This window comes from Rhinolophus ferrumequinum, assembly GCF_004115265.2.
Source record: "Rhinolophus ferrumequinum isolate MPI-CBG mRhiFer1 chromosome 5 unlocalized genomic scaffold, mRhiFer1_v1.p scaffold_110_arrow_ctg1, whole genome shotgun sequence".
Lineage (NCBI taxonomy): Eukaryota > Metazoa > Chordata > Mammalia > Chiroptera > Rhinolophidae > Rhinolophus > Rhinolophus ferrumequinum.
Window position 1 is genome coordinate 602,555 of NW_022680355.1, and position 23,838 is coordinate 626,392.

The following is a 23,838-nucleotide window of genomic DNA, read 5'->3' on the forward strand; positions in this document are numbered from 1 at the left end:
TTCATAACCGCACGCTCACCCCCCACCACAGAGCCCTGCACGCTTCCAATTCCCCTCTAGGGTGTGGGCTGTGTTCCTCCAGTCTGGTGTCACACACATATGCACACACACGCTTTCCTGGCCAGCCCAGGAGCCAGGCGCCAGCGACGGGACGAGGCGATTGGGCTGTCTGTCCATCCCCACTCGCCTTTCTGGGATGTGTGGTTTCTACTCTCATCTCTCTTAGGAGGAGAGTGACTTTCTACCTCACAGCCGACTTCTTCTGGCTGGTGCTGTTAGGGCTGTAATTTGAAACACTCAGTGTTCCTTCCTCGTTGGACTGGGACAACATACTCACTCTTTGATTCTTGTTTATTCAAAAGGGAAGTTTAACTGGGACTCATCTAGAGGTCACTCGATCTTTGAGAAGAGTAGTCATACTTGGGAAATGTGAACAATGGGATATGATTAATTGAAACTCCTGATTTCCTTCTAATTAGTGGCAAATGTATGAACAGTAATGTAGGGGGTTTACCATGACTCTCAGGAGAAAGAGTAAAAACACCTGCACCTGTGAAAGTAGCTGGTCTCAATATATATTTGTCTTGAAACCTTTTTTATTTCCATTACTCCGCCGGCGCCTTCCCACCGCCGCGCTCCAGTCACACCCCTCCTCGTGTGGCCCCAACCGTAGGCACGGCAATCCTTCTAGACCAGGAGCCAGCCCTCCTCCCTTCCTCCTGGCTCGGTTACCCACAGCCTCAGGGACAGGGGCTGACATGGTGACTCCAGGCTTTCTTGAGAAAGATGTGACTGCTCCTGCCACCTATCTCCTGACCACCCCACCTCTTGAATTGTTGCTAATTTAGAGGGCAATGGTATGTTCTAGATTGGCCAGGACAGTCCTAATGTACACCCCTTTTTACTCCCAGGGTCGCAATTTGGATAAGTGCTATGGCCACTCTGTCCATTTGCGGCTCCCCAAGCTAGGTGTATCCACATGCAGACGCATCTGATCACCTCTCCTACTCCCCAGTGTGGCTGTCTCCTATCCTTGCTTCTGAGCCCATCCTGCCTCGATGGCACCATCTGGTTGATGGGGCATGGCCTCCTCTGTACTGTCCAGCCACTGACCCAACCCTGATTTATTAATATTTTAGGAAATCATCTTTATAATTCTAAAGATTTGGAGGTGTGGGGGTGTGTGTATACACACAAAGAGGAAAAAATATTATGAAACATTTGCTTAGAACAGCTTATCTAGCAATCTGTGCAGGTTTTCATCATGCTCTTGCTAACAGTATATTAAGAAGGAAATTGAAATTTTAGTAAAGCTATTCCTTATTTATATTACAAAACGCAACTTTATAGAGCCAAACTGAAAAACCACTGAAAGCAAATGTACTTTACTTTTCATCAGCTGAGTGACCTGAATTTTTTATTTTTATACTCTATTTCAGCTTAGACAGGGAAACTGTACAGATACTTTTCATTTTGACTTTATTATCAAATTCACTTCCTGTTATTGTTATTCTAACACTGGGGAGAAAAGTTTAATTTCCAGAAGTTTTCATTTAACTTTAATAGAAAACAAACCCATGCAAATCTATCTACTTTAAAAAAACAAACATTTTGGTTCTGAACACAAACCTGCTTGATTATAAAAACTAGTTTACCTAATAATTTATAATATGAGCATCACCCTGATTATACCCTTTGGCCGTTCCAGGAATGATCAAAGGCCTTTGAAATTTGGATGATGAACTTGAACTGACCCCGTCCCACAGGACCCCAGTGGCCTGTAGCTGATTTCCCTGCTGACATTTGGGACAGTGCAATCTCCAGTTTCCCTTCAGATTCTGAGGGCTCGTGGGGGCACTTACGTCTCATCTGTGAAGGCTATTCCGAAATATTCCTTTTCCTTCAGATTGAAGTGAGATGCCACGAGGTCAAGCAGCTCCTTGGCCAAAAGCTTGGGCTGGAGACAGAACAGAATGAAAAAAGGGTAAGTGGTGGGAGATGACACTTCCTCAAAGATGCAACTTCAGGTTTACATAATTTTTTTCAATGGCAATGTCTCAAAGCTCAAGTACATGAATTAAACCCAAAGGAGTAGACAATGAGGACGTCACTGAGCAAACAGCCAAGTACAAGGCCATCCACAGATGGAGAACTACCGCCTTGTTTCCTAGTAGTTTGTTCTACCAACAAATGGTACTCGCTCACAGACAGGGCTCAGGAATCCGTGGGTTCTCCTTCCCTACACAGGAGAACATTTTACACTGAACTGATGGGAAGATGCCTTATTTAAAAATATATTACACATTCATATATAATAAATATGCGCAGTATATATGATAACATGTAATAACATATAACATATATAACATATAAATACTATACATATATATTTAATAATATCAGGGGTGCCAAAAAATGTATACACGTGACTTGTATTTCTCTTTTGTTATCGGTGTGTATTGAGTATTACAATTTTAATACAGTTGTTTCCTGTCTTAAAATATGTACACATTTTTTGGCACCCTCTGTATGTTATAATATATATTTTATCATTATATTAATATTAACATAATTAATATATTATGTAGTTTGTTACATGTTTAATTTACGCATATATTTATACATAAATATGTAATTTTATATATTACAAATATATTATAGAACATGTAATAAAAATACATTTATTTAAAAATATATTAATATAGTTTATCATAGATGTTATATCATAATTAATCTACTATATATTATATATTATATATATTTAACATACACTTATATAGCATTTGCTATGTGACAGGCCCTGTTCTAAGCACTTTACAAATACCAGCCTCTTGAATCCTCATTGCAGCCCTGTGAGGTGGTCTTGTATTAACCCTGTCGTATGGGGAGGAAATAGGCACCCAGACTAAATATCTTTAAGTGTTGGGTCTGGGGTTTGAACCCCGGCTCCAGACACTCTGCCCTTGACTACTCTATGTGCTCCCACAATTTAAAACCCAAACAATAAAAGTACCTTCCTGCATGAAACATTAGAAATTAAGGCCAAAGGGCTTTGGGAACAGTATTGAAGAATAAACTGAAAATCCACCTTTCATCTACCTTTCCAGAGGAGACCAGGCTTTACCTAAGAATGTGTTTATTCTAAACTCCTTTCTAAACAGCTCTGCCAATACGTATACGTCATTCACTTGGGTCCATCACTGCTGAGATGACCACAAACAACCAGGCTCTGAGGTGGGAGGGGCGTGGGGAGAGGGAAAAGCTGGAGACTTGGGCTAACGGGGAACTAGCTCCCAGGTCAGTCATATGCAAATGCATTGCCTTCATTCTAAGACAACTGCTTCGCCCAAGCACACTCACTGGACGTCTCCAAGCTCAGAGCAAGACCAGATTCCAGAAGAGAAAATGTGTTTGGGTGTATGTGTATGTGTGTGCATATTAATTCACCTTAATAAATCCTTCCCGAGTATACCTCCTATTCTGCTGGCTACTCTGTTGCATTTCTCTGTTAGGAGAGTGGATAAGACATGTAAATCATGACTTATATGACAATTTTAGAACTACCATATGACCCAGCATTTCCACTTCTGGGTGTATATCTGAAGGATATGAAAACACCAACTCAAAAACATCTGTGTCCCCATGTCCAATGAGGCATTATTGACAATAGCCAAGGAAGGAAACTACCTAGAGTCCATTAGTGGATGAATGGATAAAGAAGATGTGGTATATATACAACGGAATACTATTCAGTCATAAAAAAGAAGGAAGTTCTGCCATTTGTGATAACATGGATGGACCTGAAGGCATTACGCTGAGATAAGTCAGACAGAGAAAGACAAATACTGTATGTTCTCACTTATATGTGGAATCTTAAAAAAAAAAAAAACTAAAAAAACCACAAACCTCAAAGATACACCTCAAAGGGTGTGTGTGTGTGTGGGGGGGTTAGGGTTGAAATGGGTGAAGGTGGTTTGAAGAAGAAGAAAGAAGAAGAAGAAGAAGAAGAAAGTTACATGACAGTTTTATTTCTTATTTCACTTTTTGAGTGATGCTATGGACTGAATTGTGTCCTCACCCCCCAAATTCATATGTTGAAGTCCTAACCCCCAATGTGATGATATTTGGAGATGGAGCCAACGGGAGATGATTAGGTTTAGATGAGGTCCTGCGGGTGGGCCCCCATGATGGGAGTAGAGTCCTTAGAAGAAGAGACACCAGAGAGCTTGCTTATACTTTCTCTCCACCGTGAGAGTAAACGGTGAGAAGGCTGCCATCTGCACATCAGGAAGAGAGTCCTTACTAGAACTCGACCAGGTTGGCATCCTGATGTTGGACTTCGGGCCTCCAGAATGGTGCAAAAATAAATTTCTGTTGTATAAAACCCCCAGTATTTTGTTATAGCAGCCCTTGCTAAGAACAGTGCACTTCTTTTAATTCAAAAGGCATTTACTGAATGTCTAATATGTGCAGGGCACTAGCCAACACCGCAGGAGATACAAAATGAGTGGCACGCAGCGCTTGCCAGCAAGGATTTAGACAATCATCAGGGACACAGAGCAGGAGCTACTGATCCTTTTAAAAAAACCAAAGCAGATGCCTCACTCCTGGGCTCACAGGGGGGCAGCGTCTAGGCCTCAATGACCACCAATTTACCGGTGAAAACAGCTAGAAAGGACAGGAGTGGGTTTTCAGTGAGGTCAGCTTCCTCCCTCCAGAAGACATAAATCGACAGGAGAATCCATCTTGATAAATCAAAGCCATCTTGATAAATCAAATACAAATCTAATGTTCTGTACTTTTATTCACATTAAAATTTGAAAAAGTGAAAAAGCAATCTCTCTAACCCACAAGGAATTCAAGACTTTATAGAAGACTCTCCTTCATAAATAGTAGACACCTACCAGAAGGAATGCAGTGGAGTACATGTGGCCCATCTCAGATCGTCACTGATACATTATAAAGTACAATCTAAGTAGTGGGGGAAGTTCTTGAGGCTCCTAGCTGTGTCTGCTATGAGCTGGTACAAGCTCTGTTGTCAACCCCCACCCCAGAAGCACTTAAAGTACAGTTGTGACTGAATGTAAGGCAGTATGGCTGATTTTTAAACTGCAACGCCGCATAACCTATCTGTCCAAATGACTGCCATCCCTTTCAAAGTAGTCTGGGTATTTCTACAATGTCTGCTATTTCTTAAAATATTTTTGATAATCTTTTGGGTTGGCCTTTGAAGCTTGTGTCCCGCTTGTAAGAGCATGCTCACTGGTGACGAGTCTTCTTGCACTCATAACGGATTTGATTTGTGACTATAAAGTAATTATTGTGGGTTCTTGGGGGTTATGGTGAGGCTGCCAGCCCAGAGTAGGAAACGATAGAAGTAAGTTTCCTTCTCCTTGAGAGTTAAACTGGAAAGTCACCATCTCAATGGAACTGACCAGAGATATATAAATTTACCCAGGAAGAAAAAGAATTATAATTGTGTGCTGCTTCATGATGGGGACACATTCTGAGAAACATAGTTAGGCGATTTTGTCATTGTGGGAACATCCTAGAGTGCACTTACGTAAACCTGGATGGTCTAGCCTACCACACCCCCAGGCTCTATGGTACAGCCTATTGCTCCTAGGCTGCAAGTCTGTACAGCATGGAACTGTATAAAGCAACATGAGATTAAATCAAGCATAAGAAAAAATGATGTAATTGAGATGCAGTAAACACAAGCTGTATGAGGCTGCTGCTGGCATAACACGGCGTACATACTGTTTCACAGCAAACTTTTAAAAAATATAAGTAGAAAGCGTATACTCTAAAATGATCAAATGTATAGTAATTACATAAACTAACAACATAGTCATTTTTCTCTCATTATGAAGTATGAGGTACTGTACATAATTGCATGTGCTACACTTTTATACGACTGGCAGAGAGGTAGGTTTGCTTACACCTGCATCACCAGAAACACGTGAGTGGTTCGTTACACTGAGATATTACCACAGCTACGATGTCACTAGGCGATAGGAATGTTTCAGCTCCATTATAATCGTACGAGACCACCATTCTACATTTGGTCCATCATTGACGAAACGTCATCATGTGGAGCATGACTGTACTCTCAGGGCTAGAATAGTTCATGACATGATTAAATAATCATTCCAAACGGTGGAGGTGAGTGGAAGGTGTGAGTGGTAGAAATGGGGCTACTCCAGCTGGTCACATTAAACACTCAAATTTCCTATTTAACTTTCCTTCTATGAAAATCCATCGTTCCAAGAAACGTCGTGTGGCACTGCTCTGAGACATGGTGCTGAGAATCGTGTAGGATTGCATTACCATCTAAAATAAAACAATTGCAATTCCTTTGCCAGTGAAGATTCTGGCTGGGAGATGTCAGGCCGGCTGTGTCCCAGCAAAGGCAGCATTCCAAAGGAAGTCAAGCTGTCCTCGAAGGTCCCCTGTTAACTCCTTTGCCATCCTGCCTCTGCTGCCTGCACTTCCTGGGTGAGAGGTCAAGGATCATGACCCAGCGGGGCTGGTCTGGGTGAGGGTTATGCGCTCACTTGAATCCAGTATACTGACATTTTAGACATTGGAATCCATTTATACATCAGTACTTTGAATTTGGTTAATGTGAGTCTTCCCCTGAGGATGAAAAATCAGGTTTCTGAGCCTATAGAGCTGAAGGTCTGACTCGGCCCACTGGGGAATTCACCGGAGTAATGGATGCCACCTGCGATCCTCGTGGAGACTGACTTTTGGCTTCTTCATGGTGATGCGTGCCTATAATTTAGTCTGTTGCCACAACCCTTTTTATATTGAAATTTTTACAGTGAGAAAATGAATTTTCTTGGTGACTCATAAATGGAAGGCAATGAAAAGGCTCTGAGCGACAGCAGCACCACTGAAACAAACGTTATCTCAAACTCACCCTTTACAAGGACCGCAACCGTTTGGATGCCTAGCTTTAGTTAAAAATTTTAAAAAGTCCCATTACTTCATAAAACAGTTACTGCAGATTATAACACACCCCCTCAGTGAAGAAAAGCCTGCATTTATTACCCACGATTTACAAATGAGGAAATAAAGGCCTTGATTGGGGTTGATACCATATCCCAGAAGTAGCTGAGGTTATAACTCCTGAACCAGAAGTCCCTTTAAAAGCCACACCCTACATAAATTGCGAATCATTACATTGTTCACCTGAAACTAATATAACATTACATGTCAATTATACCTCCATAATAATAATAAAAGCCACACTCTTTCTTCCCCTGTCATGGTGGCTGTTCCATGTGTGGGAGGGAGCATTACCACCAGCTAGATGGACGTGTGGTGTGAGAAATGGACCTCACTGTGAAGCCACCAAGATGTCCGGAGTTGTCTGTCATCACAGCATAACGTAGTCTCTCCTGACAGATCAAGCACCGAACCTTTACTTCTCTGTACGGTTGGTTTAAAAGCGCTTAAGGCATCAGCCCTGTGATTTCCTGATCTTGCAGACTCAGACAGTGTCCTACCTTGAAGCGATGGTGATTAATGGACTACATTGCTCCGAACTTTTCTTAAACTCATTTAGAGAAAGTTGCTGGGTAAGCAGAAAGCTTTATTTATGCTCTTGTGTACTTTGAAGGGATGTTTACAGAATCCTGCTGATTATAATTTGCCAATTACTTGTGCTATAAACATCTGTGGAGTGTGCAGGGATCAGGCTGGGAGCCAGGCCAGAAAGACTGTAGCCCAGTCAAGTTCTACAGGACAAACTCTGCAGGGGCCTCAGTGTGGACCCGGGCAAGGCAAGCCCTGTGCATCTTGGGTTAGGCCGCGGGCTCTGGGTCATGTGACTTCCTGGCCCTGTGAGGTCATGACATTTAAGACTGACTTTCTCTCGCCTGTAATTAACTTTGTTCATGCAATCGCTTCTCTCATCTCGTTTTCTTTTTCCATCTCAGATCCTTTTCCCATCTATCTCTCTAAGCGTTTATTCCTCCTGATATCTGACAAATAGACTCTCTTTATAAATGTCCCACTCAAAATGCACTGCTCGGTGAAGCTGTTCAGCATGCTAGCTGGGCGGCATTTCCAACACTAATGCAAGCCGGGAAACCTGGGCTTTGGTCACACTCAGCAGGGAGGAGGGCAGAATAGCAACTTGTCATCACTGCTCCAACTCTACCACCCAGATCTGAGTTCCCAAGGGTCCTGGACTGTCCCAGTGGGAAACCACGCACACATCGGCACACAGAGGGCTCCGGACGGGCCTGTGTACTCTGAGCCGAGGTGCTCTCATCTGTAAAATGATGAACTCGCTTCCTGCCCTAAAATATTATTCTTTGTGATTATTAAATGTAGCTTCTTCCTTCCCTAAAAACTGCCCTGCCTTCTCAAGGGTCTGTTCGCCCATGTGAAAACACAACCATGCTGGATTCTGCCTTGATCTCTTAAATCTAGTCACCATCTTTATTATACAACCTCAGGCAAGTCACTTAAACCTCTCTGTACCCCAGGTTCAGCAGCTGCAAAATCAGTGTGCCGACAATACGCTCATCACAGGGCTGCTTGGAGGATTAAATGAATTAATATTGATCTGCAGAAGATGCTTAAGGCAGTGCCTGGCACAAAGGGAGTGTTCTATGAGTTCATTATTATTTCAGACCCTCATTACCTCACTTAGGAATTATGATAATAAACTTCTAGATGGCATCAGATGGCAGCCTGGTATTTAAGGCCACTCTTTGAATCTAGGCCCAGTTAACCCAGCCAACCTCATTTCTGCCCAATTACCGACAAAATCACTCATTTCTACTCAATTTATATTAGACTAAGGAAAACACCAATCTCAGTTTTATTTCCAAACCTTTGTCCACTCCATCTTCTCCCCTCTTCCTTCCCCTTTAAATGTTATCCTATTCAAAGCTCCCTTCCTCCAGAAAGCCCTCCCTGACCATCCCATTTCCAAATGCTGTCTTTCCCCTTTGAATTCCTCTAGCATTTACCACGTGTACCTCATCCACCCTTGGCATGCATGCTCTGGTGGTGGGATACATTTATTTTACTTAAAAAAGTTTTCTTTAATTGTCGTCAAATACACAGAGCATACAATTTCCCATCTGAACCATTGTTAAATGTATAGTTCAATATTGTTAAGTCTATTTGCACTGTGGTGAAACTCATTTTCCAGAACTCCTTATCTTGCAAAACAGAAACTCTGTCCGCACTAAATGACAACTCCCCATTCTTCCGTCCCCCAGCCCCCCGCAATGCCCATTCCACTTTCTGTCTCCCTGAATACGACTACTCTACTCGCGGTACCTCACGTAAGTGCAATTATACAGTCTTTGTCCTTTTGTGACTGGCTTATTGCACGTAGCATAATGTCCTCAGGGTTCATTCATGTTGTCGTCTGTGTCTGAATTCCCTTCCTTTTAAAGGCAAAATAATATTCCCTTGCATGAGTGTACCACATTGTGTTCTCCTATTCATCCATCACTGGACACGAGGGTCGCTTCTCTGTTTTGGCTGTTGTGATTAATGCTGTTATGAACACAGACAATTTTGTGTGATGTGATTTTGTTACACTTTGTACTGGGCTGAACGGTGGCCTTCAAAATGGTATACCTGCATCCTCACCACTGGAAGCTGTGACTATTTACCTTACTTTACAAAACATGTGAGTAAGGTTCCTGAGAGGAGGAACTTAGCCTGGATTATCCAGGTGGGCCGTGAATACAATCATATGGATCTTACAGGAGAGACACGGGTAGTTCTGACTCAGAGACACATGCGCGGGAAGGCCGTGTGAAGACAGAGGCAGAGATTGGAGTGACGAGGCCACGGGCAGCCAGAAGAGGCAAGGAATGGATTTTGCCCTCCCTCCAGCCTCCATCCTCCAAAAGCATGGCTGCGCTGACGGCATGGTTTTGACTTCTGCCTTCCAGAACTATGAGAGAATCTGTTTCTCCTACTTGAAGCCACCAAGTTTGTGGTGACTTGTTACAGCAGCCACAGGAAACGAACACACACCCTCAGACTGAAATCCCAAATCTCATTCTCCCCATCAGTGCCCAGCATACGCTTCCTAATTGGATAAAATTCAGTATTTGTTGGTTGTTTGAGATGTGAATAAACTGGGGCCTCAGGTGAAAGCCCTTTATTAGTTTTTGCATTCTCTTGTTAGAGTACCATTGACATCACACCCAGAAAGTTCAGGTGGACAAGCCTTTCTCAGAGCTGACCATGGGCCAGTCAATGGTTCCGTGGGCTTCACCTTAGTGAAATCTACCCTCAAGCCCCATCCTGGCACCCCCATTCCCTTGGGCATCTCCCAGGTTCTAAATCAAAGGAACTGCCACTTCTGAATGAACTGCACTAAAAGATGTAAAACATCAACCGGCTCCCATCTGTGCTTCACAAGGAATCAGAAGTCTGACCCTGTCACCTCGCTCTCTTCCCCAAGGCTGTTTTGGACAATTTGCTTCACATACAGTGACCGCTGGGCTGCCAGGGGACAGTTCCCTGGGGGGGCCACACCCGCCTACCCTGATGGCACTGCCAGGGCCCCAAGACCCATGAAAGGTGATTCACTGTCCTGTAGGAGTGGCTGCAGCCATGGAGACGGCAGGGAGAGAGCATGGTGAGCTTGCCCTTTCTTTCCAACTTTTCTAAAAATCTGGAGGGAGAAAAAGGGAGGTGAAGGAGGGCAGCTCTGAATAAATGATGTGGGAGCATGCTGCCTCTTTGAAGCCCGGCCTGTTATTGTGTCTCCCCAGCAGCTGGGAGCCTGGCTCCCACCCTCACTATGCCCTGGGGGGCTCGGTAATAAGCAGGCAACACTCATTGGCTGCTCAGCATCCCTGGGGAGGGGGCGTGGTGATGCAGAGAAAGCATGAGGTCATCCTGCACACAGACAAGGGTCTGGCCACACCCCCTCCCAGGCGTCCTCTTGATGCTCCTGCTAACTAGCTGGGAGGCTGCTTCCTTCCTTCCCTCTCCAAGCAGCCCCTGGGTCCCGGGGAGGCGACTTCCTGTATGCAGGCTGACCTGAGGGACCATGGGGCCTGAGCTCTTCGGGGTGGGTGGGACAACAAGAACCCTGCCTGAGGGAGCGTCTGTCTATCTTGAGGTTCCCATCCAGCCCGAATCCCAGCTCATTAGTGGACATGAGACAAATGCTTTATCGTCAGCTTAGGAGTGACCAGCAGCAAAACATCTCAGCAAAGCTGGCCGCAGACACGGTCAGTAGTATGTTTCCATTTACTGGGTGCAGCCTGGGTCCCAGTGCCACACTGGGTGCTTCAGAGGAACTGACGGAGTCAACCGTCACCTGAGCAGTAGATGCCAGGATTACCCACTTTGGATGGAGGAGGAGCCGAGGCACAGACAGGGAACTTGTCCACTGCACACGGTTAGTAACTGGCAAACCTGAACCCTACAGTCAGGTGGGGGTAGTTCACCTACAAACGCTGGATTACGTGAAGAGCCAGAGAGATGAGGGACCCACCCCACTTAACTTCCAAGGGAGAGAACTCAGGCTCAGAGAGTCAAGAAGCCTGTCCGAGGACAAAGGACGTCACCTTAGGGGCAGCATAGGTGGCACCAGGACCCAAGTGCCTGACCAGCCCTTCTACTCCACTGAGGTGGGGACTGAGCAGGTTGTTTCAGAAAAGACTGCAAAGCTCTGAAGCAGGAAAGGGGGAAAGTGTGCACCAGTGTACAAGGGGGTCCTGGCAGGCACAAAACTGTCACTGGCACACCTTAGGCCAAGGTCCAGGTTTCCTCCGGCTGCTGCCACCTTCTCCCTCCAGCACCACCATCCCATGCAGGCTGTCCCAACCGGGTTCCGGACTTTGTGCTTCACTTCTAGCATCTCATTTAATCTTTAAAGCAACCCCGCAACGTTTTATGGATGAGGACACTGGGGCTTAGAAAGGGTAGTGTGCCCAAGATCACAACCCCCCAAGGGCACTGGATACTCTAAGGGCTTGAGTTTGGAATGGCTAGAGTCTGAGATGAACTCCGAAGCTTTGGTTTTACACACTGGAGTACAGAGCAAGGAACAAACACAAGAGAGTGCCATTAAGAGGGGTTTGAAGCTGCTTTTTCTAAATACAATAGAATGTTGCCAGATCCCCCAGAGGACGGGATCAGATGTTAGCCATATTGTAGCCCTGCACCCTAACACAGTGCCTGACACACAGTAGGTGCCTAATAAAAGCTGCATGCTGGTAGAGCGGGGTAGACTAAAAGGTTATTGTTTGACTGTTACACGGGCCCAGCAGGGAAGCTGACCAGTGCAGGGTGAAACCTGCACTCTTTGCAGGCTGGTTTGAAGCACAGAGCTGCTAGGCAGAGACGGTGGCACGGCAGGGAGCTGGATGGGACCAGATGCCATATGCTCAGATGCAAGTGAGTGGCTGTGTTTCCATCAGATCAGGTGACTCCAGGCACCCATGATGGAGGCGGTAATCTATATTTAGGTACCACTACTTGTAAACCCAAGAAAGGAAGTGCAGTGTCTGTACTCCTAACTCCTATTTCCTCTTCCCCCTACCCCTACTTCTGCTGCCACCCACTGTGGTCACAATCAGTTCCTTCAATCTCTTCTCTCCACCTCTTCCCCTCCCCATTCTCTCTCCTTCTAACAGATCCGCCATTCAACCCAGGGGGATCAGGACTCCCAGAGAACCTTTTTAGGTTCCCAGTCATCTCCCCTTCCCTGCTTTATAACTATCTGGACACACTATTCTTTACACTGTACTAGTTTATTCCCTGGTTTTCTTCCTCATATTTCCACATTGTTTCTTCCACATCCTGCCTCAGGTTCAGAAGACTTGGGGTTGCTATCAGTCTGAGAAGCTAGTCTTCTCCATGCATTTGAATGATGCCCAATGGGAAGGCTTTGACAGGCATACATAATTATTGCTCCTCCAGAAATGCAAAGTGCTCTGCCAGCCGGCTGGGGAGCCTGCTTTATTCAGGATCTGGCCCCCCTGGGACTCTGAGCTGCGGGCAGGTGTTCATTAGGGAGTGCCTGCTGATTAACATAGCAACCCCCAGACTCCAGCGCTCAGGGCAATGTCACAAGGACAGCTCATGGGGGGCTCCCCTGGGCAGCCTCTCTGCATTAATGAAATGATAACTGTTTCGGTGAGGCAAAAACTCAAAAAGACACACAAGTACTCAATGGGCCTCTCCCAGGTAGGGCTGTCAGATCTGCAGCCCCAGTTCTGACATATTTCTAGCAAATATGGGGATGCGACGTTCTTGGGATTCCAGCTTCCTCTTCCATGGTCATGTCTACCATACCCATTCTTTCCTGTAAAAAAAAAAAAGCCTGCTCTGCATACTCCATAATGACCTTACCTTGTCCTTCAGAGATATAAATTACTATTTGGATGTAAACTGCCCATACATTTACTGGGCGGTGAAGTGAGTTCTCCAGGATCAAACTGGCAGACTGGTTACCTTTCCAGTGGACCAAATGGCACAGGACAGATTCTAAACTTGAGGTCGTCAGGACATTGTACACTGAACTGCTCCCTTCACTTGATGCTCAGGGAAGAATGGCAAAGGATGTCACCCGATAGTGCAGGAAATCAGAGCGCTGAAATGGGCTCTGGGTGGTACATATGAAGGCCATGAGGCATTCATTCGTTCATTCATTCATTCATTCATTCCAATCATCAATTTTGCAGTCAGCAGGAGCTAGCAGCTCTTAGGAGTTTCATCAGTAAAGGCATATATAGCAATAGAGAGGAGAGGATGAGAGAAGGTGGGGGTATTTGGGGGGATAGGTAGGTTGGTTGCTACCTTTCCAGGTAATGTACAGAACGGTGGCTCAGGAGATACCTGCTGTCCTTTGCCTAGGGCATGGCTGGTGTTCAAACAACATGGCTTGCCTTTTAGTATGATGGTGGTGAGAGGAGGGCGTTGCAAGGATGTAAAAAATATATGTCTGTATATATACAAACATACATACTTTTTTTTTCTGTGATTGATCTTAAAATATAAGTGCCTCTCTCATGAAATCTGGGTAGTCATTCTATCCAATGTGTAACTTGATCAGCATTTCCTTTCACTTTGAAACGGATGATAATTACCTACTGCGCGAGCCTGGTTGTGAGGATTCCATAAGCATCCACACAGTGCCTAGTACCTGACAATGCTCAGTAAAAGGAGGCTCCCCTTTCTCCTTCGATCAGTAACTGAATCCCCATAGAAATCACTCATCCCCTCATCACCGGGACAAGGACCAACTCTGATCAGAATCTAAATCCTCTCCTGAGTCAACTGTCATATCCCTTTATCTCAGGAACCATGAATAAAGCATCACGATGCAGTAAGGAGAACAGAAAGCAGACGACTTCCCTTGGAATTGCACTTACACAGGCAGACTTACTGCAAATAGCAGACAGTGCTCAGTCACACCTGCCTCCAAGCACTGGAGTAATTTACCCTCTCAACATCCGTCGCTGCCTCCTGCTTCTTTAGGGTTAAAATGGCATTTATTGGCTAAAGAAAGAAAAGCAAGAAGTCTCTCTTCTGCTTCAGTGCGACGCCCGGAAACACAGCACTGGCTTTCCCATGTTTGTCAGCATTTTAACTTGGAAGTTCCCCAAGTCTCCTCCCTGTGGGTCCCTTCCCCATTGCTCTTGCAAATTGCTGGCAGGTATGTGATGGAGAGATGCACCGAGCTGTGCTGATGATGTCATCTTCAATATAATTAAAAAGGGACTCGCTGGGGCAGGAGAGGGATGAAAAGGTGCATAGGTACTGGTTTCCCAGAAGGGGAAGGAGGGAAGATTAACTTATGGCTGAAAAATATTTATTCCTGAAGAGCAGTTTCATTAAAGTCAGACAAGCAACAATGCAAAAGGCACAACAGCCCCTCCCTTGCACAAGCCGAGCTAATTAAGTGGATGAGGACAGATGCTGTGCCTCGGGGTCCAAAGAGAAATCGTGAGCTTGTAATACCCTCGTTCTCAGATCAGAAATATTCTGGTATTTACCTGCATCTCCCTGCCCCTCTGTTCCACAAGGTTTGAAGGAGGCTTACACAGTCTTTCATGGTATAAAATAGAGGGATTAAGAACATAAGTATGACAGAGTCCACTGGAGACGATCCGGCTATGAGATAACTAATGCCTGACGCTGGCACAACAGTTGACTGGGTTCCAGAGGCTTTGTTAGGAGACGGAGGACGCGGGCGGAGCTCACACACACACACATAGGCAGGCCTATTCTTCGAAGCACACCCAAAAGGAATCCTACCGTATGGTTCCGCAGGAAAGTACAGGACAGCAGACAGCAGGGCTTCAACCTAGTCCCCAGGAATGACGGAAACGGCCTATTTCAGAGTGCAGGACCCCTGGAGCCCGGTACACAGGCACTCTGTGCATGACTCTCCCTGCTTGGGGCAGATTTTAGAGCCATGTCCTGACACCCGATGGGATATTCTGGGAGAGACCTTTTGTTAGGTATTTACATAAGTGAATTTGGCCAGGAGTTTTAGGGGCAATATTTTATGAGGTTTTTAACACATGCTAAAGGTGGCCATTAGGCAGCTTGGCATTGGTATTCTGTCTTGATTCCGAAGCCAAGACCCATAAGAAATGTGAAGTCAGTCCCAAATCAGGCAAAGCCTAACAGCCCTCTGCGGCCTGATAAGGCGAGAGGAAGGAATCGTGTCCAAAAAAAATCACATTCAAAAAAGTGAAAGCAGGTGAACTTGAGCCAAATACTCTTGGATCTGAGTTGTATGGATGGGAGGCACTGGTAACAGTCAGCCAGGAGGCAGGGAATGGCTTGGAGATGGGCAGGGGGAGGCCCGCACGGCCGGGGGAGCAGGGAGAGCAAGAGGAAGAAGGGGTCCCCCTGTTCCCACCTGCTTCTGAGGGGACCTGCTCTTTGCTGCTGGGCTCCACTACTGCATAGCTGTTCTCATGGCCTCCATGCCTCTTCCTCCTTCTCTACTGCCTGAACACCTTATTCCAAAGCTTGCGAGGTAACTCCTCTGCAGAGAGAGCTGCCTTGATCTCATAAACCTGTCTCTGGGTCCCACCCTGGTGGACCCAGCAGCTTGATGGCCTCTCTAAATCTCTACACTCACAGAGGTCTGTCAGCCTCTCCTGATGCACTCCTCCCACGAGTTTCATCTTTGTTCATCGTTGATTTCTTTTCAAGAATGGCTACATCTTGGGAGCAGGAACATGTCCTATGTATCAAAGCCTGCCTCAAACGATTAATGTTAAATGACTACTGGTAGCTGAGTGAATGAATGACTGGATGGATGGATTAATGAATGAATGAATGGTGACATGGAGAGAGGGTCTGAACAAGAGAAGCCTTCACACTGATTAAAAACCAGTGTCCCCTGAGTTCCATTCCCGGGTCAAGTCCCTTCCGAATCTTCACACTGATCTTAAGAGTGCTCATGTCTTCTGGTCCTACCTCCCGCCAAGTTCAAGGGCCTCCTACAGCCATTGGAGACTCTTCCTCAGCAGGCACCAGAGAAGCATCTGCAACTGCTAGGGCAACAGAGAGGGAACTTCTCCGCTTGCTCATTAAAACTCTCCTGGAGAAGCGCCTGGCTTGGGGCAAATCCCTTCTCTCGGAGGATTCTTCCGGTAGCCCCATCCACCTGTAATAAGTGCAGCTGAGGAAGTGTGTGGGGAGGTCCGTCCATGGGAATAAAGAAAAGCCAGGATGAAGGTGGGCATCCCAGTCTTTGCTCTCGTCACCTGCCTGTCTCTTTGTGTCAAAATCATGTCATCAAAATAAATCAGGGGCCTGGGAGGGCCATCTGCAACATTTAACTGGAAGACTGTCAGTGCAATGATTTACATGCAATGCGAAAGGACCCCCCACCCCTCCTGTCACTGGTGTTTGTGCCTCGTGATGGTCCATCTGGGGGTCGGACCGTGTGCTTCTCCATCTTGCCCTTGCTCACTGTCTCTTTGAGGCCTTGCATTTTCCTTTCCAGAGTAGCATCAATACGTTTTACATTCATAATAGTGTGTCAATCTGTAGAGAGGGAAATCATCACAGGCTGTGACCCTGTGGCAGCAAGTGTCACTGGTTGCTAGGCAGGGTGTCCTCTGGGCAGGGAGCTGTCACTCTTGGCCTCCCCTTTCCTTCACTTCTATGAGAAAAGGTCAGCCTATGCCCAGGTCACAAGCATAAAAGATTCTGTTGTCTGTGCTGCTGCTTTCCACAGTTTCTCTGAAAGACTCCTATCAAAGAAGTCAAGGATTCGAGATGACACTAGCATCAGAACGAGAAGGTGAAAAAATAAGGACAATACGGTGGATCTTTCTCCCACCGCTTCTCCAAAGTCACAGTGCCATAGAAAGAACCCTGGGCTGAGATCAGAGACCATGTGCTCGTCCTGAGTGTGCTGGCCACGCAGTCCACGGTTCCAGCAGCAGAGACGCTGGGATCTGTAGTCAACTTCCAACTGCGTCCTCACACCAATTCCCCACCCCTGCAGAACCAGCATGAGGCAAATGAACACCACCCCTGCCACCTAACACTGTATACGAGGCTGAAAGGAAAGAGAAGTTTGACACTATAAGTTCATGTTCGGGGTGGGGGGGGCGGGGCGGGGAGAAAGAGAGAGAGAGAGAGAGAGAGAGAGAGAGAGAGAGCACGAGCAAGAGAGCATACATATGCATTCATGCAGACATGCGCTCAGTATGGTACCTTTTGATATTTAAAAATGACTCCAGACCTACAGCTTTCCACATAACACTTCTCAGTGGGACAAGGAGGCACAGAGAAAACTGGGACCCTCACTTCCACAGCCCCTGCTAGGTTTTTAGACAAAACCTGACTTCCTAGTAGAGCTCCCTGGATGACACTGACCTCACAGGCTGCCATCTGGAGCCCTGGGCATTGAATCACGATCTTAAGAGCCCGGGAGCACTGTTAGTAAACAGGAAGGCTTTCGGAGTCAGACACCGGGATTGGAATCATGGCTCAGGAACCGCTGTGGGGTCACGGCCAAGTAGCTTAGTATCTCAGAGCTTCAGCTTCTTTTCTGTAACATGGGTACAATGCTAACGACCTCATAAATGCTGTGAAGATGAAATAAGACAGTGCATGCAAAATGGAATTCACGTCTCAACATGTGATTATTACTGCACGCTTGTTAATTCCATCTGCACTTTCTCTCTGCACTTCCCCATCACGTTGCCTTATTTAGGTTGCAGCTTCTGCAAGTTGTCCTCACTGGGGAACATCCTGGCACTCAATGGGGAGAGGACGAGTTACTCTGGGACAGTCCTCTGTCATATCACATGATATGGATTCATATCTCTACGAATTCATCAAGCCCAATACCACAGGACCTTTTTAGCTGAGCCAGAAAAAAATAGAATCTCTTCTTAGCACATCATCTTCAAGACTTTCACTTCCTTAGTCAGAGGGTGGAGGTAAAAATAAACAGAACAAAAACGAAAGCCTGCCCTGACTTGTATTCTAATTCATGAGAGGTAGGCTTTGGTGATAAATTGGACAGGAGAACCAATTGTCCCCACTCAGGTCCCTGAGGAGTCAACCTAGATGCTGCATTTCCTAGATGCAATGACTCCAGTCCTTCAGCATCTCTTTGAAGAGACATCCTAGACTGTCCTTTCAAGCTCCTTGATTGAAGTGCCTTCCTGGTGAACAAATAGCAATAACAGTCAAAAGACTGTCGCCTGTGCTCTCAAGGTTTGTTCCTCCAAACAGACCCTGGTGGTTTGTGCAGAGTCGGAGATTCTAGAAGGCGAGGCAGAAAGTCTGGGTGGAAATACCATCTGGGATGGTCTACATTAGTGATTCGCAGGCGTGGCTGCACAGGCGGATTGCCTGCAAAGTCTGAAATTGGTCTCCACAGGGCTCAGGAATCAGTGGATTCTAATGTGCAGTTGAATTGAAATTCTGCTCCAAAGAAAGCATCATTGTGTTGAGGGGACTTTTATGTGTGATGTTATCAGAATTCTGACACCTCATAGCTCACAGACTACTTCACACATGTGGTCCCCCCTGGACATGGTACAGCCTTCACCCACCATGTGCTGGGCGGCGGGCTCGGTGCCAGGGGACATGACGGGAAGCCACGATCCCCGAGTCGAAGGAGCTCACAGTGAAGCGGCCACAGTTACAGCTACTTACGGGGCACCCTATGCTGTGTGGGTAAGAGCCCCAATTCCAGAGCCACTCACTGCTGTGTGGACTCAGGCAAGTTAAACGGACCTCTCAATAAAATAACAGTATCTCATCGTGTGTTGTGAGGATGAAAAGGTTTAGAACAGTTAAAGCCTGAGAACAGTGTCTGCCTTCCAGTAAGGTGGTTAGAAGTGCTCAGTAATATCTACATTGTTGCAGCTCATCTTGACAAAACCCCCAGGAGGCAGTCCTGCTGTTGGTGTCGTTCCTACAGGAAAGGTCGCGCAGCTATTAGGTGGCAGAGCTGGGCTGCAGACCCAGGCAGTCTGACTCTGGCTGCTGTGCATTTAACCACGAGGCCACAACTCCCTGTGCTGGTGCTGCTTGTGGGAAAGGGAGAATTAAAAACCAAAAAACAACCCACTAAGCTCAATACAATGTGTGCGGGCTGTCACAGAAACAGGACCGCCATGACTCAATAAAACCTGGTTGGATGAATGACAACACACTTGAAGGAATGCGGGGGCCCACAGAAGATGGACCCATAAGGAAGATAACGGACATCTGAGCCCTGTCACAAAGTTGGGATCTGATTCTACAGGTTTGGGGGCACAGGGAACATGATCAGATGTGACCATTACAACTATGATGAACTCAAGAAAAACATAAATAGCCCCATTTTATGCCTGGAGAGACTGAGGCACCAAGGCTAGACAGAGCACCGCCCATCACAGCGCTAGCAAGGGGAGGATTCTAAGTTGAAACTGGGGTGGACTGACGACTAAGTCCTCTCAAGCACATGCGATACCACTTCTTGTCAGTGGGAAATGTTTAAAACATCTCTACTTCCATTCCAAAGAGAAGCTGTGATTGAATGCCCTTTAGGGTATCTTAAATGTCCAGCACTACATCGGGGAGACCACGGCCAAGGTCTATGCTTTTATTCAGAAGTAGAACATTCTAGAAAGTCAGAGGGCACTACCCTTAGGACTCAACAGGAATCACTGTGCTTTGGGGGAGGGAGGGGAGGAGAGTGAGTGAGGACAGAGGAGGCACAGGAGGGAGTAGCCTCTGACCATGGCTTTGTGGACCTCCCTTTTCTGGAAGCTCCTGGCCACTTTCCTGTCCCAGGAATTGGTTCAGCAGCAGGAGTGGCACTGCTCTTATCTGGATTTCCAGGAAGCACCCTCAGGGCAGTGGGCTAACTCAGAGCTCCAGACGTTAAGGGAGCACGTCTGGAGGAAAAATGGTCCAAACTCTAACCGCAGGGTCTCAGAGCCTCTGAGGAACTGTCTGTCTCCTCTTCTCTTCCTGTGTATCACAGGAGTCAGAGAATGTTAAGCACGGTTACCCTTTAAGTCTGTGCTTAAGAAAGTGCATTTTATAGGTGGTATTAAGCACCTCCTTATTTCTTTCCCCTAAAGAGCCTATGATGTAAAGTTCTATGAGAAGAGAATTAACACAGACATTAAGAAGTCCCTCAATTAAAAAGGTTTTGACTACCAAAATGCTTTCTCAAGAAGGCCGCGAGGTATTTTTTAAAACTGTGCTAAAACATACATTACGCAAAATTTACCATCTTAAGCATTTTTAAGGGTACGGTTCAGTAGCTTTGAGTACACTCACACTGTCGTGCAACCGATCTCCAGAACTGTTTTCATTTTGCAAAACTGAAACTCTATACCCATTAAACCAGGTATCAAGTATATTTTAAAGGGAAGTTAAATCAGTGACATTTTCAAAATTGAGCGGGTATGGCCGAGAGGAAGGACGGACATAAAGCACACAAACTTACAGGTCTTTTTCAATACCATTAATTCAGAATTCCATCATTTATTCCAGTTCTATTGCCTGATCTTTCACTCCAGTGTTTCATGCATATAACATAATAAAAATGTAAGAAATAAAGATTCTCAATAAATACCAAAGTCCAGTTGTACAGAAAACACAGTTATTCCCCAAGAATCTGACCTTAAGAATATCTTCTTCATTTTATAGTCTACCAACACTTTAGGGTCAAGAATCGCACATTTAATTTTACTAACAATTGTCACCCCAATAAATTAAAAAAAAATTAAAAAAAAGAATCGCACATTTTATTTAAGCTATTTAAACTGAATCTGAAAACTATGGAATTAAGTTTTTTTTTTTTTAAACAGCATTCCGAAAGGAAAATTTTAGTGAATGGAGACACTAAACCACATTTACTCCCGACCTGAACTTGGGGGTAAGTGTCACATCTGTGTCACTCAAAGTAGCAGGCCCTGTTCTTCAGCATACCGGACATTAATTGTTTTTCAGTTTTAATTGACACAGGACTAGGCCAAAGGTCTGACTCTCAATTTATCTTTACCCGTTTCTTTATGAAAAAATCACAACCCTGACATTGAACAGCACGCCACAGGAACAGACTTCGAATTTTCACGGAATGAGTATGTGCCACACCACGCCACGCCACAGAAAGGGCACCTGGCATGATGGCAATTCAAACAGGTGAGACACATAATTTGGATTAAATTTTTTTACAAAGCCATAAACAAAGTTATGTGGACTATTCACGAACCGCACACACACCATGAAGAAGGGGGTCCATACTTGTCAGCCCGGGGCACGACCTTTTGTACTTGGCTTTCAAATAGTAACTGCCTTTGTATGAGAGTCAGAGGCACAACTAAGATGGATATGTTTGAAACTTCATAACTCAACATTTTAAAAGTAACAGAATCCTGGTAATCTTGACTCATTTTGGTTTCTTGAGCATAGGAGGTATCCCAACAGTTGAAAGCCTCATTGTGAAGCAGTTTTCAAACCAAGGGAGAGAGGAAAGGTGGGGGGGTCCGTGGGACAGCCCGATAAACACAGCAGGTCAAATTCCTGCACTGACATTTGCTCTGGTGTCCACACCCTCTACCCACCCCTGGCCCCGCCGCGTGTGCCCTCCTCCAGCATTTATTTTAGGTTTGGTTCCTGTTGAAATGCCCTGTTCCTAGGGCTCTTCCTGCCCAGTCTTCCTGTGTTAGTGCCGATGAAGAAGTGAAACCCTCCACCCATGCTGAGTATGCCCTAGCACCCAGCAGCTTACAAGGGAACAAGGGTTCACTTCTCACCCCCACCGTCCCCATTAGCTTTCCAAGGCCAGGACAGTGTCCCGTGTTACATTCATGACCCTGAGTACCCCAGCTCAGAATCGGGGGGTAGAGGCGTGGAGAAGTAAATAACGTTTGCCTTTTCTTCACAGAGCCCCTAACAATTCCTAATGTGGTTTCCAGAAAGCCCATGAGCACCCTGTGACAAACTGTTGACCTGACCATCCAGAGACCACTTTGTGGGGTCTCGTGACCAACAGCTTCATCGAGGAAAACTGAGTGGCTGGGGGTCTCGGGTGGGCTCAGGGCAGATGCCCTTGTTGGGTCTGGTTGCAGAACTAGCCAGACTTTAGATAGTTTCATAGATATATACACACATCAAAAAGATCAATTTTAAACTTGTGCAGTTTGACTATGTCAATTATGCCCCAATAAAACAGACAAAGATACTTAGAAACTTTTTTTTTTTTTTTTTAAACAGAAAGATGGTACATGATACAAACAGTAAAAGGTATCTATGGTGAAAAGTACGGAAAAATAAGTCCCTCCCCAGCCTTGACTACCTCTACCCACCACAGCCCGGTCCTCGGTTCTAGGGGACTTTTCAGACACATGCTCTGGTCACCCACAGAAGCAGCTCCAGGTACTTAGAAATCAAGTCCCAAGTGGACACACATTAGGAGGAAGCTCTCTTCCCTGAGGATGTGCAAGTCGGTTTGAAAAATACCAAGAATCAAGGCAGCAGAGGCATTTGGTTCTCCTAAGAAACCAGTCTTTGGACACACGTTAGTTTAGTCTTCCTGAAAATGTAACTCTGCCTGCAGACATGAGCTCAATCCCCTGTCCTCTTCTCCAGGAGGAAGAATAATGGGGAGGAGCCTCACCCCCGAGGCTCCTTTTAGCTCCTACAAGTATTAATTTTTGAATAATCAAAGGAAACCAGAATTTGAAAGCCTGACATTAGACGGGAGAGTTTTGAAGAAACTGACTCCATCCCCCAGGGCATAGGGAAAACTAAATGGATGTGGCTGAAATTTCTGGTCCAGAGAACCCAGTCTGCAGGGTTACAAAGAACATCGATAGAGAAAGGAAGGGGGGATGCAGGAGGTGCACGGGGAACAGAGGCGGGCCCATGTTAATATACGACAGATTCCAGGAAGGCTATTAAGAGGGGGTGATTTAAATGAGTTTGAGAGAGAGCCAAATGGCTTTTTAAGCCAACAGGGCAACATTTTCCCTCTTGACTACACAGACCTCGCTCTTGACTCTGAAATTCTCTGTTCAGCGTTTCCCCTCAGTCCCACTTTGGCACACGCACTCCCAGACGATCAGATAATTCCCCGTGATGGCCACACGCACAGAGCACACATATCCGTACAGCGTCATCTGTCTGAGACCAAAGGGTCCGGCTGCTACAACGGGCCTGCAATGGGCCTCACATTGTGCAGCTCAGTATAGAACTCAGTGTGGAACTTTTCTTTAAGGAACGAGTGTTAGTCTTTCTTGGAAGGAACTCTTGACATTCATCTAACATATTGGTGGCACCATTTTCCTAAAGAGCTGAAAACACTTTTTGCCATTTCCTTGGTGTTGGTAGCTTTCCTGAGAA

The 23,838-nt window shown here is 45.8% G+C and overlaps 1 protein-coding gene across 5 annotated transcripts in view; it reads right to left on the reverse strand.

The window, feature by feature from the left end:
- Window positions 1-23,838, reverse strand: part of FRMD4A (FERM domain containing 4A) — a 564,004-nt gene that overhangs the window by 146,601 nt on the left and 393,565 nt on the right. For all 5 annotated transcript variants that reach the window (XM_033100573.1, XM_033100571.1, XM_033100572.1 and 2 more), the window contains one exon: window positions 1,863-1,957. In XM_033100573.1, the coding sequence (XP_032956464.1) occupies window positions 1,863-1,957 (95 nt within the window). The remainder of the gene's footprint in view (window positions 1-1,862; window positions 1,958-23,838) is intronic.